This window comes from Dipodomys ordii, unplaced genomic scaffold (assembly GCF_000151885.1).
Source record: "Dipodomys ordii isolate 6190 unplaced genomic scaffold, Dord_2.0 Scaffold13, whole genome shotgun sequence".
NCBI classification, from domain to species: domain Eukaryota; kingdom Metazoa; phylum Chordata; class Mammalia; order Rodentia; family Heteromyidae; genus Dipodomys; species Dipodomys ordii.
Window position 1 is genome coordinate 15,799,511 of NW_012267229.1, and position 16,967 is coordinate 15,816,477.

At 44.4% G+C, this 16,967-nt stretch overlaps 1 protein-coding gene across 1 annotated transcript in view; it reads right to left on the reverse strand.

Annotated features, from left to right (window-relative positions):
- Trpc4ap (transient receptor potential cation channel, subfamily C, member 4 associated protein) overlaps nt 1-9,803 on the reverse strand; it is a 55,528-nt gene extending 45,725 nt beyond the window's left edge. The window contains exon 1 of the mRNA XM_013010692.1: nt 9,573-9,803. Coding sequence (XP_012866146.1) covers nt 9,573-9,740 — 168 coding nt within the window. The 5' untranslated portion in view covers nt 9,741-9,803. The remainder of the gene's footprint in view (nt 1-9,572) is intronic.
- Between the last annotated feature and the right edge of the window lie 7,164 nt (nt 9,804-16,967).

Here is a 16,967-nt window from a genome sequence, read left to right on the forward strand (position 1 = left end):
CACCTTGACAATAAAATTAAATTAAAAAAAATTGGAAGTGGTGGTGTGGCTCAAGTGGTGAAGAACTGGCCTTTAGCTGAAGAGCTGAGGGACAGCATCCAGGCCCACAGTTCAAGCCTCACGACCAACAGAAACAAAAAACAAAAACAATTTTGGGGGCTGGGAAGGTGGCTCAGTGGTAGAGTGCTTGCCTTGCATGCAGGAGGCCCTGGGTTTGAGTCCTCAGCACCACATAAACAGAAAAGCCAGAGTGGCGCTGTGGCCCAAGTGGTAGAGTGCTAGCCTTGAGCTGAAGAGCTGAGGGACAGCGGCCAGGCCCAGAGTTCAAGCCCCATGACCAACAAAAAAAGAAAAATTTCCCCAGCCAAGTGCTGGTGGCTCATACCTGTAATCCTAGCTACTCAGGAGGCTGAGATCTGAGGATGGCAATTCAAAGCCAGCAGGGGCAGGAAAGTCTGTGAGACTCTTATCTCCAATTAACCACCAGAAAACTAGAAGTGGTGCTATGGCTCAAGTGGTAGAGCGCTAGCCTTGAGCTGAGGGACAGTGCCCAGACCCAGAGTTCAAGCCCCATGACAGACCAAAAAAAAAAAAAAAATTCCCATTGGCCAGATGCTGGTGGTCCACACCTGTAATCCTATTCAGGAAGTTGAGATCTGAGATTGTGATTCAAAGCCAATCTTGGCAAGAAAGTCCTTAAGATTCTTATTCTCTAATTGACCAGCAAAAAGCCAGAAGTGGAGCTGTGGTTCAAGTGGTAGAGTACTAGCCTTGAACAAAAAAAGCTCAGTGACAGTGATCAGACCCTGAGTTCAAACCCCAGAACTGGCTCATGCACATGCACACACAGACAAGATGACATAACAGAAAAATGTGTGAGAGATCTGAACAAGTACTTCACAAAAGGGGGTGTCCAAACAGGCAATAAAGTTCTAAGAAGCTCAACCTCATTAAGTCATCGGTTGAATACAAACTAAAACCACAATGGTATGCCACTAAACTTGTGAGAAAGGCTAAAATTAAAGATACAAAACTATGGGTTGCAGGAATATGGAACTGATAGACCTGGCTGATGGGGTGAATGTCACCGCAAACACTTGAGAAACTCTGACAACAGGCATCAATGCTGAGCCTATACATATCCTACAACCCAGAAATTTTAGATCGCAGGACACCTCAATTATGCAAACATGTACCAAAAGTACAGACAAGAATGCAGCACAAAAGTCGAATCCATTAATGCAATAGAATACTATGTTGAAATAAAAATGAACTATATATAGTTCTACCTACTTTATGAACAAATCCAAGAAACAATGTACATTTGAACAAGTGCACTTGTTTCAAGACAATGGAAGAGTATCAGTTAAAACTTAAGGGAAAGGGGCTGGGAAGGTGGCTCAGTGGTAGAGCGCTTGCCTTGCATGCATGAGGCCCTGGGCTCAATTCCTCAGCACCATAGGCATAAAAAAAAAAGCCAGAAGTGGAGCTGTGGCTCAAATGGTAGAGCACTAGCCTTGAGCTAAAGAGCTGAGGGACAGCGTCCAGGCCCAGAGTTCAGGCCCCATGACCAACAAAAAAAGAAAAATTTCCCCAGCCAAGTGCTGGTGACTCATGCCTATAATCCTAGCTACTCAAGAGGCTAAGATCTGAGGATCACAGTTCAAAGCCAGCTTGGGCAGGAAAGTCTGTGAGACTCCAATAAACCACCAGAAAATCGGAAGTGACGCTGTGGCTCAAGTGGTAGAGTGCTCACCTTGAGCTGAAGAGCTGAGGGACAGCACCCAGGCCCAGAGTTCAAGCCCCACAACTGACACACACACACACAAAAATTCCAGGGTATTCTTTCTTGGGAGTCTACATGGGAACATACTGCAAGAAAAAGGAGCATAAAGAATTTAGGAGAAGAAGTCAAAAATATGAGAAAAGCAAACAAATGTTCTGGATTTGGTGAAGGGAAGTCCTAAAAATTCTGTTGTATAACAGCTTGTTAAATTACCATTCCAAACTTTGACTGACTTAAAAAGGGGCTAAAGGGAGCTGGGAAGGTGGCTCAGTGGTAGAGTTCTTGCCTTGCCTGCATGAGGCCCTGGGTTCAATTCCTCAGCACCACATAAGCAGAAAAGGCCAGAAGTGGCGCTGTGGCTCAAGTGGTAGAGCGCTAGCCTTGAGCTGAAGAGCTGAGGGATAGCAGCCAGGCCCAGAGTTCAGGCCCCACGTCTGGCAAAAAAAAAAAAAAAAAGCAAAGCAAATTTTAAAAGAATACAATATTATGCTAGTGAAAGAAGCTAGTCAAGACAAATGCAAAAAAAAATCTCAAAAAAACAGAAAGAAAACAGATGATTGGTTATAGAAGGGGTTAACTTCTACAACAGGGTTTTCTACATTCATACTACAGTGGTAATTAAATGACTATATGCATTTGTCTAAATTCATACAATACACTAAAAAGGATGAGCCACAGCCAGGTGCTGAGGGCTCACACCTGTAATCCTTGCTACTCAGTAGTCTCGAGATTTGAGGATCACAGTCTGAAGCCAGCCCAGGCAGGAAAGTCTGTGAGACAATTACCTACAATTAACAGCAAAAAACTGAAAAAGCCAGGCACTGGTGACTTATACCTGTAATCCTAGCTACTCAAGAGGCTGGGATCTAAGGATTGTGGTTTGAAGCCAGACCATGCAGAAAAGTCCATGAAACTCTTATTTCCAATGAATCACCAGAAAACCAGAAGTGGAGCTGTGGCTCAAAGTGGTAGAGTACTAACATTAAGCAGAAAAGCTCAAGGATAATGCCCAGACCCTGAGTTCAAACCCCAGGACCCACAAGAACAACAAAAAAGCTGAAAAGTAGAGGGTGTGACTCAAGTGGCAGAGCACCAGCCTTGAGCCAAAAAGCCAAATGAGAATGTGAGACCCTGAGTTTAAGCTCCAGGTCTTGAGGCTTAAATTGTGAAGCTACGATATTGTGAACTTTAATCTTTTAAACAAGAAAGTAGATAAAATCAAACTGAATTTCAAGAAATAGCTTGATAAGCATGTTATTTAGAAATAAAGACTGGCTCTTTAGTTTCCTACCTCCTTCTTTTGCAAAAGTAATAGCTACATTGTGGACAGTGATTGGCTCAGGAAGTATAGAATTCAGAGGTGTACTGTGGACAGGGCACCATTTTTTGTTACAAACCTTGAGAGAGTCCGAGATCCAATAACAGCCAAATATTCAATTTCACAAGGAATTTCTATTACTATATGTATATTGTCTTCAAGGCATTATTTTCACTTAAAAATATTCATTTAGACTTTCCTTTTCTTTGCAACAGCTGAACGCTGTGATGAAAAAGCCACCATCCAGTCAGCTTCACAGCTGAATTACTGGCAGATGCGTATGGTTTTTCTCTTGGAGTACTTGTGGTTTGACAGTTTACAGCAGTGATAATCTCTTGCATCATGTTCCCTAAGCTGTCACCCCTGTTCAGTCAGTGTAATATTTCCAGACATTTATAGACTTTATTGTTTATTTAAATAAGTAAGTGATTAATTTCCTAAAGACAAATTATGCTTTACTTGCTTAATCTTAAATGCAAATAGACATTTTAAAGGATTGTTAATGAAAATTAAGTATCTTGTTAGGTTATTCTTACAATAAATGTTAACCACTGAATACTTGTGTCCACTTTAATGGTGTTTATATTGCTTCAATCTAATTTCTGAATTTTAGGTCCTGTGCACACAAATACTTCCTGTCAAAATTAATAGTACTTAAGTACTTATATGAAGTTATCTTATCAAGGGGTTTGTCATTGTCAAAATGTTTTTGATAGACAAGGGAAGATATAATTGACTTAAATCCCTAGGTTTCACAAACACGAATACTTAGAAAAAATATAAAACATAGTGTCATTGGGGATGCCTGAAATCCTAGCTACTAAGGAGGCTGAGATTTGAGAATCATAGTTTGATGCCAGCCCAGACAGGAAAGTCTGTGAGACTATTATCTCCAATTAACCACCAGAAAACTAGAAGTGGTGCTGTGGCTCAAGCGCTAGGCTTGAGCTTTAAAAAAGCTCAAGGATAGCACACAGGACCTAAGTTCAAATCCCATGATTAGAAAGAAAAAAAAAAGTGTTGAAATTAAGGGAAAAAAGTGGGGCTGGGTAGTAGTGTTTGTCTACTATGTGCCAGCCCTGAGTTTGATTTCCAACACTGCAAAAAGAAAAAAAGTAAAAAACATTCAGGTGAAATTTAAATATGTCAATAATCATAAAGGATGCAGTGAGTAGCATTTGGGAAACAGATATCCCATAACTCAGTCTGTCACCGGACTGCCAAACTGAAGGGGATCTGGAGATGGTGGAGCACAGTCTATATATAGTATGAGCAGCACTGCCTGGTCTATCCTTTGTCTTTCCTCTTACCAACCATGAAGGACCTTTTACAGTATGGAATCCAAATTTGATTCTAGGTATGATGGGAAGGAACTAGATAGTTTCAAGCAAGTTATAAAGACCTGATATGCTTGAAGGATCAAATGTGTTAATGAATGTGAAAAGGCTCAGTAAACTCTAAAGTAGCATTCTTGCATATTACCTTGACAGAGGACAGAATGAAGAGAAGAAAATAAGACATACTACAATCCAAGTAGGATAGTTTCATTCTAAATCATGAACTCTGTACACTTCTATAAGCTTCCCTTATTTCTCTTTTAGAGAGACAGGGAACACATAGGAAAGAGGAATTGTTTTTCATCACATGAAGTTTGGGATCCCTGCCACATATCTATGTGGAAAGTTGGACAAACACTTGGATATATTTACACATCTGAAACTAAAGAGAGAAATCAGCAAAGGAAATACAGACTTGGGACCCATCCCAATAGACTTATTAGTAGTAATATAACAACACAATTAATACAGTATCAATACTAGCTCATCTTTACAGCATACTTAAATAACTTAAACATACATTAAATAACTCGCCTAAAGACACAAAGCAAGTGTATATGAGAGCCAGGTTTCAAATCTTAGGCAATTTTACTCTGAAACTCTTAAAAGTCTTAGGACTGGCACTGGTGGCTCACACTTTTAATCCTAGCTACTCAGGAGGCTGAGATCTAAGGACCACATTTCAAAAGCCAGACCAAGCAGGAAAGTCTATGAGACTCACCTATAATTAACCACACATATACAACAAAGCCATAAGTGGAGGTGTAGCTCAAATGGGACCTAGCCTTGAGCAAAAAAGCTCAGGGGCAGTGCCCAGGTCCTGAGTTCAAATCCCAGGACTAACGCATGTGCACGCACACGCACACACGTGCCCGTGTGCACACGCGCGCGCACACACACACACACACACACAAAGTCTTGAGATTGCTGGAGAGTAAGTATAGACTATATATACGGCTATACAAAGTTTCAATTCAAGCAATTTCCTGAATCCTTAGTATCAAGTGGCTGGTATGGTTTCACGCTCTGCAGATACAAGAGATATAGAGAAAATTATTCTCTTAGGAAGCCCAGTTTAATTATTAGCTGAGAGCACTTATTTACTAAATATCAAATACATTTAACACGTGCTATATAAAGAACTTTTCTTCTTTTTTTCTTTTGGTTCCGGTCGTGGGGCCTGAACTCTGGGCCGGGGCGCTGTCCCTCAGCTCTTCGGCTCAAGGCTAGCACTCTACCACTTAAGCCACAGTGCCACTTCTGGCTTTTTTTCTTTTTGCATATGTGTTGTTGGGGAATCGAACCAGGGCCTCATGCGTGCAAGGCAAGCGCTCTACCACTGAGCCACCTTCCCAGCCCCTAAGCACTTTTTTTTTTTTGGTGTGGGTTCTGGGGCTTGAACTCAGGCACTGATCAATGACCCTGATTTTTTTGTGCTCAAAGCTAGAGCTCTACCATTTGAGCCAAGTAGGGCAGTTTCATTCTAAATCATGTACTCTGTACACTTCTATAGGCTTCCCTTATTTCCCTTTTAGGGAGACAGGAAAAACATAGGGAAGATCAGATTTAGTGGAAGAGGAATTGCTTTTCATCAGCTCTATTTCTGGTTTTTTTGGAGTGGTTAACTAAAGCTAAGATTCTCATGGACTTTACTGACTGGGTTGGCTTAGAATTATAATCCTTAAACCTCAACCTCCTGATTGCAGGCATGAGCCACTGGCACCCAGCTATATTAAAGTTTTATTTAGTTATTTATTTGGTCATGGGGCTTGAACTCTACAACATGGATGAAGTCTGATGACATAATGCTAAGCGAAATAAACCTAACTTTTACAAAAAGACCAACACTGCAATGGTTCCACTTACATGACATCATCATCTAGTCAAATTGGCTGGGCATGGTGACACTAGGAAGGCTGAATTAGGAAGACTGCAAGTTCAAGGCCAGACTGTGCTACACGGTGAGACCCCGCCTCAAGAAACAAAAATAAGGAATCAAAGCCAGGCGCCGGTGGCTCACCCCTGTAATCCTAGCTACTCAGGAGGCTGAGATCTGAGGATTTCGGTTCAAAGCCAGCCCGGGCAGGAAAGTCTGTGAGACTCTGATCTCCAATAAACCACTTGAAAACCGGAAGTGGCGCTGTGGTTCAAGTGGTAGAGCGCTCGCCTTGAGCTGATTAGTGCAGGGACAGCACCCAGAGTTCAAGCCCCACAACCAACCAAAAAAAAAAAACAAAAAGGAATCAAGTAGTTAAACTCACAGGAACAAAAAGTAGAAAGAAGAATGATTACCATCAGCTGAAGGAGGGAGGAGTGAGGAGTTTTCAGATTTGCAAGATGAAAAGTTCTAGAGATGAGTGTTGATATCTCATGGCTATAATCCTAGCTACTAAGGAGACTAAGATCTGAGGATCGAGATTCAAAACTAGCCTGGGAAAGAAAGTCCATGAGACTCTTGTCTCCAATAAAATAAGGCAGAAGTGGAGCTGTGGCACAAGTAATAGAGCCCTAGCCTTAAGCAAAAGATCAGGGCCAGTGTTTCCCCCACTCAAAAAAACAAAGGTCTAGAGATTTAGATGCACAACAATGTAAATACACTCAACATTGCTGAATTGTACAGTCGGTTAAGTTTATGTTGCACACAAACATATGTATATGTATATATTTATACTTAAAAAAAGTAAAAACCTGTTATTTTTCTATACTACATGCAACATCGATATGTTTACTCTGCTAAGCAAATATAAGTAAGAAAACAATTTATTCTAGAGTAGGAGAGGTAAGAGGGAGGGTGTGGTAAGAAAAAAAAAAGTTACTAGGTAATATATGTGCAATGAAGGTCTCCTTATCCTCATGATAGTCTAGGAATCCCTAACTCAACCCTGAAATAGCTCCTATTCCTGCATACAAAGATCAGCGACCACAATGATAAAAGTAGGCTCAAGAATATATTCTAGTAGCCTAGTAACTAGTTTCTCTAGTTACACTCAGCTGAAACCTTTCAGCAGTGGAAACAAATTAGTTTCCTAAATTGCCTCATTCATGATGCTAAGGAATTTCTAAAGTTCCTTATTATTCTATGTAGACAGATTATTTGGGGGAGGGGGAAAGGGTGTATAGGAGTACACTAACCACCTGTACAAGTTTACGTGCTCATTAAATGTTTGTTAGAACTGGGTCCAGTAGTTCATGCCTATATCTTAGCTATCCAAGTGGCTGAGGTCTGAGGACTGCAGTTCCAAGCCAGACTGGATAGGAAATCCCATTAGATTCTTTTTTTTTTTTTTTTTTTTTTGCGTCCGGTTGTGGGGCCTGAACTCTGGGCCGAGGCGCTGTCCCTCAGCTCTTCAGCTCAAGGCGAGCACTCTACCACTTGAGCCACAGCGCCACTTCCAGCTTTATTCTTTTTGCTTATGTGGTGCTAAGGAATCGAACCCAGGGCCTCGAGCATGCAAGGCAAGCGCTCTACCACTGAGCCACCTTCCCAGCCCCCCCATTAGATTCTTATCACCAATTAACCAGCAAGAATCTGGAAGTGAAGCTGTGGCTCAAATGGGTAAGCGCTAGCCTTGGGTGGAAAAAGCCAAGAGTCCTCTCTTCTCTCTTCTTCTTCTCTCTCTCCCCCCCCCCCCCCCCCCCCCCCCCCCCCCGCACTGGTTAGGTCCCTTTCTGACATCCCCTAAGCATGCCTATCCCTAGCATACTCAGCTCAGTACCTAAAGAGTATTTCCAGAATTATTTTAAGACAGATAGGAATGCATAGGGGAAAAACATTGTTCCTCCAGGGTGATGTCTGAGAAAGTATGTCACCCAGAAGGGCTCCTTCATCTACATCTCTTCACAAACACAGACCTTCTAGCCTTTATCTTTTTAGTCATTTGAGAAGCCATTCAGATGGTTCAAAATTCAATATGTATGGTTCAAAATTGAATATGTAAAGTTACACAGTGTGAAAGTCTCACTCCTCGTTCTCTCCTCCAGTCACCCAATTCCCATCCTTCTTCATGCAAAATGTTTTTATTTATGCTAATATGGATAAGATTATTGTGAAAATCTAATAATGAAATCCCCCTCTGTATAACTAATGTAAAGCTAATAAAAATAAAATAAATCAAGCTACTGTTTCACAGGTATATTTACAAAGTAAGTTCTGGGACCACAAGAAGAGTGAAGAGGCTACCTCTATATCCATCCTGCTTTAGCCTAAAGCAATATCTTCCATACATTAAAAAAAAAAAAATCACTGATCTTATATTGGGCACAGATTACAAAGCCAGGCACTAAGGATAAGATTGACTTATTAACCTTCTTCTCCCAGTAAGTACCAGAAATGCATTGACATTTTACACAAGTGGCCTGTGAATTTCACAGCAACCTTATAGGTTGCTAATTCTCATCCCCTTCTAACAAATGTGGAAACTAAGGCACTGAAGGGCAACTTTCCCAAGCCAAGGAGAGCAGGGTTTTGACCGTCGCTCTACACAGACAAGCCTCCAGCACCCGCTGGAACTCAGCCTAATGTAATGGGCAAGAAAAAGGCGGACAACAAAGAAATATGTAATTAGAGACTAAGAAAGTAAGGTGAACGACACGAATTCCGGCGTTTGATCGAGTAACAATGGGGACGTACTTGAGAAACGAGGAAGGAGGACTGCGAAGGAAAGGGTTCCGGGAGAAAATGACATTTGGAGATAACGCTTGGGGACCGTTTGGGGGCTGCAAATGAGGACAGCCCTCCCCTACCCACCACCCCCTCCCCGACCCCACCACCCAATGATCAAAAGAAGAAACGCCAGGCCCACTGAGGATGAAGCAAACTCGACAGGGTTCCCCAGACGTGCAGACGTGGCGCAGGGAAGGGAGGATCCAGAAGCTGGGCCCAGGACTCGTCCACGCCATCAATGCCCACAGCAGCCCGAACCCACTCGGCCCCTAACCCGAGACCTCAAGCCAGCCGCTGCCCGGGGTCCCACCGAAGGTGACAGCATCCGGGAGGCCCACTAGGAGGCCCTGTGGCTGGCTACAGGGGGTCCGGCCCCGTCCGGCGGCGGCCCGGGAAGGCCTCTTCCCCGGCCCCCGGCCAGCTCCCGCCGGGTCCGCCCCGCCCCGCCCCTCCGGGCCAGCCTCGTACCTGCACCGCCCGGACCAGGCCCCGGCCGGTCAGCTGGCCCTGCCGCAGCTGCAGCAGAATGTTCCCGGGTCGCGGCCGGCCTCCCCATCCACCCCACGCCGCCACTGTTGCTGCCGACCGTCTCCCCCGGCTGGCCCCAGCCCCAGCCACCGCCGGCGCCGCCGCCATGTCGCCTCGTCGGACAAACAGGAAGCGAGCGGCCCTAGGGCCGCGTCGATTTCTACGGGGCGGCGGAGGGTTCGGCGCAGCGCCCCCAGCGGGTTGATGGAGGAGGCGCAGGCCGCGTGGCAGGGACCGTGCGCGCCCGGGGACTCGCTGGGAAATGTAGTCCTTTCCCGAGGCCGCGCAGGTGACAGAGCGACGCGGGACTTTCTTTCTTTGATTTTTTCTATTACTCGTAAGTCTAGCCTTCCCGCAGAGGATCGGCCCGACGACGACGAGGCCCCGCGTGCACACTCTTCCATCTCTAGTCCATTTGGCCTAGAATGGAGCCCACTGGCCAATGAAGGCCTGCTGGAGCTGCACTGTCTCAGGCCGTTGAGTCTGACTTCCACCTGCTTCTCTCTCTGCCTGCGATTCGCTGCCGACCTCAGCCAAGTCACCGCATTCTGCCCCTGGGCTGCAGTGTCCTCCTTAGTTCACTGTCTTCAGTTCCCGTGAGCCGGATCAGCTAATAGTTCCTACGGGGCCTGCTGTGCTTCGAGCCTGGGACCCGTGCCTGGGACCCATGCCTGGGGTAGCGGTGCGGGTGCTGGGTGAGCAGAACCCCCTCTGACCCTGTTCTGGAATGCAGTCCGCAGGGGATGACAACTTCTCCCACACTAACTATCTGGATGGGCATGAAACTGGATAAGCGGCTGTGAAGTTAAATGAATTCAATGAATTCACGGAAGGAAAAGAGATTAGTAAATTGTGTCATCATCTCTCAGAACTCGGTCCTAATTTTTCTCTAGCAGTTTGTTGTTGTTCGGTGGGTCATGGGGCTTGAACTCTTGACCTGGGCACTGTCTCTGAGCTCTTTCACTGTACGCGAGAGATTTACCACTTGAGCCTTGTGGTGTTCTGGTGGCTAATTGGAGTTGACTCTCTCGGACTTTACTGCTCAGGGTGGCTTTGAACCACGAACCTCAGACCTCAGCCTCCTGAGCAGCTAGGATTACAAGAGTGAGCCACCAGCACCCGGCTCCTAGCAGTTGTTCTTTAAACCAGCATACTGCTTTTGACAAATTTCTGAGGCAAGGTGGTTTTGACTCTTCCCACTTCCCCTTCCTAAGGGGCAATATTGTAACCAATGAAAGTTGTTGAATGTGCTGAATTAGGATATGGTAAACACTTTGACTAGCCACTAAGGAGGCTGTAATGTACTGCCCAAAGAGTGAAAGAACATCTGATTTCTACCTCTAGGAGATCTGGGATTACAGGCAGGAGCCACCTCACCCAGTGGGGACAGAACTATAAACTACTGCATGGAAATGTTGGATTTGAAAAATAAACACATGCATAGCACCTGGAAGCATCCCCTCAAAAACGGTGAAGACTGGGTTGTTAGCTTTCAATGTCGGAATCTCTTTTCAAATATACTGAAAAATTAGGGAAAAGGAAGAGAAGAGTAAAAGAAGACAAAAATCATACCAGAACAATAGGCACTGTCCCAGACCAACTGAAAGTGTGGTTATGATTTTTATGCTCATTATAAACTTGCCCTTTAGAAAATTGTTGCTGGTTGGAGAGAAAGGGGGGGGTTAAAAGTCTGAATTTTCATTCCAGGTTGCCCAATTCTGAAAGTTATATAAGCCAAATAAAACCTTGTGATTGTTAGGAGACTAGAAATAGAAATAGAAATGTGTATGTGTATGTGTGTATTTAACATGGTAAAGGAGATAGTTCAAATCAATAGAGAAAGAAGAAAATAATAGTAATATTAGGTCTCTAATTTCATACCAAAAGTTAAAATGAATCTTTTTCCTGTTTTTCTTCTTCCTTTCCCTTTCTTTCTTTCCCTCCCTCCTTTCTTTCTACTTTCTTTTGTCAGTCGTGGGGCTTGAACCCTGGGCTTGGGCGCTGTCCCTCAGCTCTTCAGCTCCAGGTGAGTGCTCTACCACTTGAACCACAGTACCACTTCAGGCTTTTTCTGTTTATGTGGTACTGAGAAATTGAACCCAGGGCCTCATGCATGCAAAGCAAGCACTCTACCACTGAGCCACCTTCCCAGCCCCCTTTATTTCTTTCTCCCTTTCCCTCCTTCCCTCCCTCCCCTTCTCTCTCTTTCTTCCTTTCTTCCTTGCTTCCTTCCTTCCTCTTTCTTTCCTTCTTTCTTCCTTTCTTTCCCTTCCTCCCTCCCTTCCTTCTTTCTTTCCTTCCTTCTTCCCTCCCTCTCCCTCCCTCCCTCTCTCTCTCTTTCTCTCTCTCTCTTTCTTTCTTTCTTTCTTTCTGTTGTTAGTTGTGGGGTTTGAATTCAGGACCTGGGTGCTGTCCCTGAGCTTTTCTGCGCAAGGTTGGTTCTCTACCACTTTGAGCTACTGGTCTACTTCCAGTTTTCTGGTGGTTAATCAGAGATAAGAGTCTCACAGACTTTCCTGCCGTGACTGGCTTTGAACCAAGATCCTCAGATGTCAGCCGCCTGAGTAGCTAGGATATAAGCCTGAGCCACTGGCACCCAGCTCCTCGAGACTCTTATATGCAATTAACCATCAAAAAGCTGTAAGTAAGGTGTGGCTTAGGTGGTAGACGGCCAGTCTTGAGCAAAAAAGCCTAATGAGAGTGCAAGGTTCTGAGTTCCAGCCCCACACACACTCAAACACAGAGTATCGTACAGAGTATAGGGTTTTTTTGTTTTGTTTTGTTTTTTGGGGTCCGGTTGTGGGGCCTGAACTCTGGGCCTGGGCGCTGTCCCTCAGCTCTTCAGATCAAGGCTAGTGCTCTACCCCTTGAGCCACAGCGCCACTTCCAGCTTTTTTTCAGCCTGCTTATGTGGTGCTGAGGAATCAAACCCAGGGCCTCATGCATGCAAGGCAAGCGCTCTACCACTGAGCCACCTTCCCAGCCCCTGTTTTTTGTTGTTGTTGTTGTTGTCGTTTTTTGTTGGTCATGGGGCCTGAGCTCTGGGCCTGGGCGCTATCCCTGAGCTTTTCAGCTCAAAGCAAATGCTCTATCACTTGAGCCACAGTGCCACTTCCAGCCTTTTCTGCTTATGTGGTGCTGAGGAATCAAACCCAGGGCCTCATGCATGCAAGGCAAGTGCTCTACCACTGAGCTACCTTCTCGGCACTTTTCTTTCCTTTTTTCTTTTTTTTAGTCATGGGGCTTGAACTCTGGGCCTGGGCGCTGTCCCTGAGTTCTTCAGTTCAAGGTGAGTGCTCTACCACTTGAGCCACAGCACCATTTCTGGTTTCTGGCAGTTTATTGCAGATAAGAGTCTCATGGCCTTTCCTGCCCAGGCTGGCTTTGAACCACAATCCTCAGATCTCAGCCTCCTAAGTAGCTAGGATTATAGGCATGAGCCACAGGCGCCTGGCTTCTTTTTCTTCTCTTATTGTGCTTGTCCTAGGGCTTAAACTCAGGGCCTGGACACTGACCTTCGGTTTTTGTACTCAAGGCTAGCACTCTACTACAGCTCTACTTGCAGCTTTTTGCTGGTTAATTGGAGATAAGAGTCTTATGAACTTTTTGAGCATGCTGGCTTCAAACCATGATCCTCAGATCTCAGCCTCCTGAGTAGCTAGTATTACAGATGGGAGCCACTAATGCCTGGCCAAAAGAATAGTGTAAAACTGGATTATAGGGTCTGGGAAGGTGGCTCAGTGGTAGAGCTCTTGCCTTGCATACATGAGGCCCTGGGTTCAGTTCCTCAGCACCACATAAGCAAAAAGAAAAAAGCTGGAAGTGGCGCTGTGGCTCAAGTGGTAGAGCGCTAGCTTGAGCTGAAGAGCTGAGGGACAGTGCCCAGGCCAAGAGTTCAGGCCCCACAACCGGACCCAAACAAACAAACAAACAAAAAAAACTGGATTATAGTGATAGTAATACACCATAAATTTATTTTTTTTACATCACTGACTGTACATGGAAAATAGGTTTCTCACCACCAGAGGGCATAGCACCCTTCCCACAGAGAACTGTGGACATTCAATTATTTGGGTTCATGCTAGAAAACTGAACCTCCCAAGCTGGTTTTGTTTTGTTTTTTTAAAAAGAAATTCCAAATGATTTAACAAAATATAATCATGTTATTCTGAGAATATTTCCTCTTGTAAATGAACTACTAAACATTTCAGTTGGACAAATATTTTCTAGGATAATTTTTGAATTGTATCTGTTAAATCATAGAAATCTTTGGTCTTTTTTCTTAATGCTGGGATTAAACACAGGCTTTACACAGGCTAGGCAAGTACACTGCCACTTGAGTTATGCCTCTGGCCCTTTTGTCTTTCTATTTTGATTTTTGAGGCAAGGTCTCAAAAACAGATCTTTAACTTACTGCTCTGCTCTGCCTCCCAAGTAGCTGGGCTTACAGGAATATACCACTATACCAGACAGGATATTTATCCCCCCATGATCCTAGGGGTGATTCTAGGGCTTTGTGCATACTAGGCAAATGTTCTTCCTCTACATTACTTGATAAATCTTCTCCTGAATTCCCAGTACTAGGGGTTGAATTCAAGATTTCAAACTTGCTAGGCAAGCATTTGAGTCATGCCCTCAGTCCTTTTGCTTTTCGATTGTTTTTCAGCTGGGGTCTCATGCTTTTGCCTAAGATGACCACTGACCAAGACCCTCTACCTCATAAGTAGCTGAGAAAACAAATATATATCACCATATCTGTCATTTGAGAAATTATTTTAATCAAAGCAGACTGGCACAATTATATTCAACATAAGTTTTCCTATGCAAACACCCATATAATCCTGTGGTAACATTTTGGACACTATCACATTGCATTTCTACTGTACAATTTCTTCTCAATGACTTGAGGTTTGTTGTTGCTGTTATTATTATTTTTGTTTGTTTGGTATGTGTTGGTCCTGGGGCTTGAACTCAAGGCCTGGATGCTATCCCTGAGCTTTTTTTGCTCAAGGCTAGAGCTCTACCATTTGAGCCACAGCTTCACTTCTGGCTTTGGGGTAGTTAATTGGAGATAAGAATCTCATGGACTTTCCTGCCAAGACTGACTTTGATCCACGATCCTCAGGTCTCAGTCTCCTGAGTAGCTAGGATTACAGGCATAAGCCACCAGTGCCCAGTTAACCATGACTTTTTAAGTATATGTTTTCATTTCCCTCTTATTATCCTTTTTAGTGCTCAAGCTGTCCCAAATTTGACCATTCGAACTTTGTCCTTGTGACATCTTCTGGGGTGGTCTTAATGGGATATGGCCTCTGTGATCAGGTCACATCCAGCTACAAAGAAGCACAATATATGGGCACAGTGACATGCATCTGCCATCCCCAATAATTCAGGGAAACACAAGTAGTATGATCACAGTCCAGGCCTGCTAGGTGCAAAGCAAAACACTATCTCAAAAATAACCAACACATAGCTGGAAGCAGATGGCTCACGCCTGTAATCCTAGCTACTCAGGAGGCTGAGATCTGAGGATCAGAGTTCAAAGCCAGCCCAGGCAGGAAAAGTCCCTGAGACTCTTTTTTCTTTTGGTCAGTCGTGGGGCTTGAACTCTGGGCCTGGGCACTGTCTCTCAGCTCTTCAGCTCAAGGCCAATGTTTTATCACTTGAGCCACAGTGCCACTTCCAGCTTTTTCTGCTTATGTGGTGCTGAGGAATTGAACCCAGGGAGGGCCTCATGCATGCAAGGCAAGCACAGTATCACTGAGTCAACTTTCCAGACGAACCCTCCCCCTCCCCAGCCCCAGACTCTTATCTCCAATTAATCACCAGAAAACCAGAAGTGGAGCTATGGCTCAAGTGGTCGAGTGCTAGCCTTGAGCTGAATATCTCGGGGACAGTGCCCAGACCCAGAGTTCAAGCCCAACAGCTGATAAAACAACATCAACAACACAATGCTAGGCATTCAAACAGAGGAGATCAAAGGAGGATATTCTTAGGAGGGGAACACAAAGGCACAATGCCTATGTGCATCTGATCATATAAAATAATATTTGTGCAAATGAACTCCAGGAAATGGAAACAAAAAGTGTTTTCTTTGTTGCTGTTTTTGTTTTCTCTTTGTCTAATTTGTTCATTTATCTGTCTTGGGGAAGGTAAGGGAGGACACAGAAATGGAAGAACAAAGGGTGAACAAATGGAGCAGTAGTACTCACTGGATACTATGCTGAAAATGAACTGTACAACTTGTGGGTGGAGATGGGAAGGAAAAACTGGGAGAGAACAAGGGAAGAGATGACATTGTCCAACAAGAAATGTACTCACGAGCTAGGAAGGTGGCTCAGTGGAAGAATGATTACCTTGCATGCGTGAGGCCCTGGGTTTGATTCCTCAGCACCACATAGGAGAAAAAGCTGGAAGTGGTGCTGTGGCTCAAGTGGTAAAGTGTTGGCCTTGAGCTGAAGAGCTGAAGGACAGCGCCCAGGCCCAGAGTTCAGGCCCCACAACTGACAAAAAAAAAAAAAAAAAAGAAATGTACTCATTACTTGACTTATATAACTGTAACCCCTCTGTATATCACCTTTATAATTTTTTAAAGCTTTAAAAATTTCTATGAATCTGTTTAATGTTTTTTAAACCTCCTTACTGATGACAAATTAGCATTGGCTGATGGATATCACTTTTGTAAACAACCCAGAGCCTTCTGAGTAGAGCTTGATGAGTAAGTGATGATTAATACCACTTTTCCATTTTTAAAAAAATGCTTTTTTTTTGTGCTGGTCCTGGGGCTTGAACTCAGGGCCTGAGTACTGTCTTTTAGCTTTTTTTGCTCAAGGCTAGTTTTCTACCACCTGAGCCACAGCTCTATTTCCTCTGTGTGTGTGTGTGTGTGTGGTTAGTTGTTCTTTTTTTTTTTTTTTGGGTCCAGTCGTGGGGCCTGAACTCTGGGCCTGGGTGCTGTCCCTGAGCCCTTCAGCTCAAGGCTAGCGCTCTACCACTTGAGCCACAGCGCCACTTCCGGTTTTTTTCTTTTTGCTTATGTGGTGCTGAGGAATCGAACCCAGGGCCTCAGGCATGCAAGGCAAGCGCCCTACCACTGAACCACCTTCCCAGCCCTGTGTGGTTAGTTGAAGACAAGAATCTCAAAGACTTTCTTGCTTGAGCTTACTTCAAACCATAAACCTCAGGTCTCAGCCTCCTGAGTAGCTAGGATTATAGGCATAAGCCACCAGTGCCCAGCAGGGGAGTGAAAGACCTTTTTATTTGGGCTGTGGTGGTAGTACATGCCTGTGATCCTAATGCCTAAGAGGCTGAGTCAGGAGGATTGGGAGTTTGAAG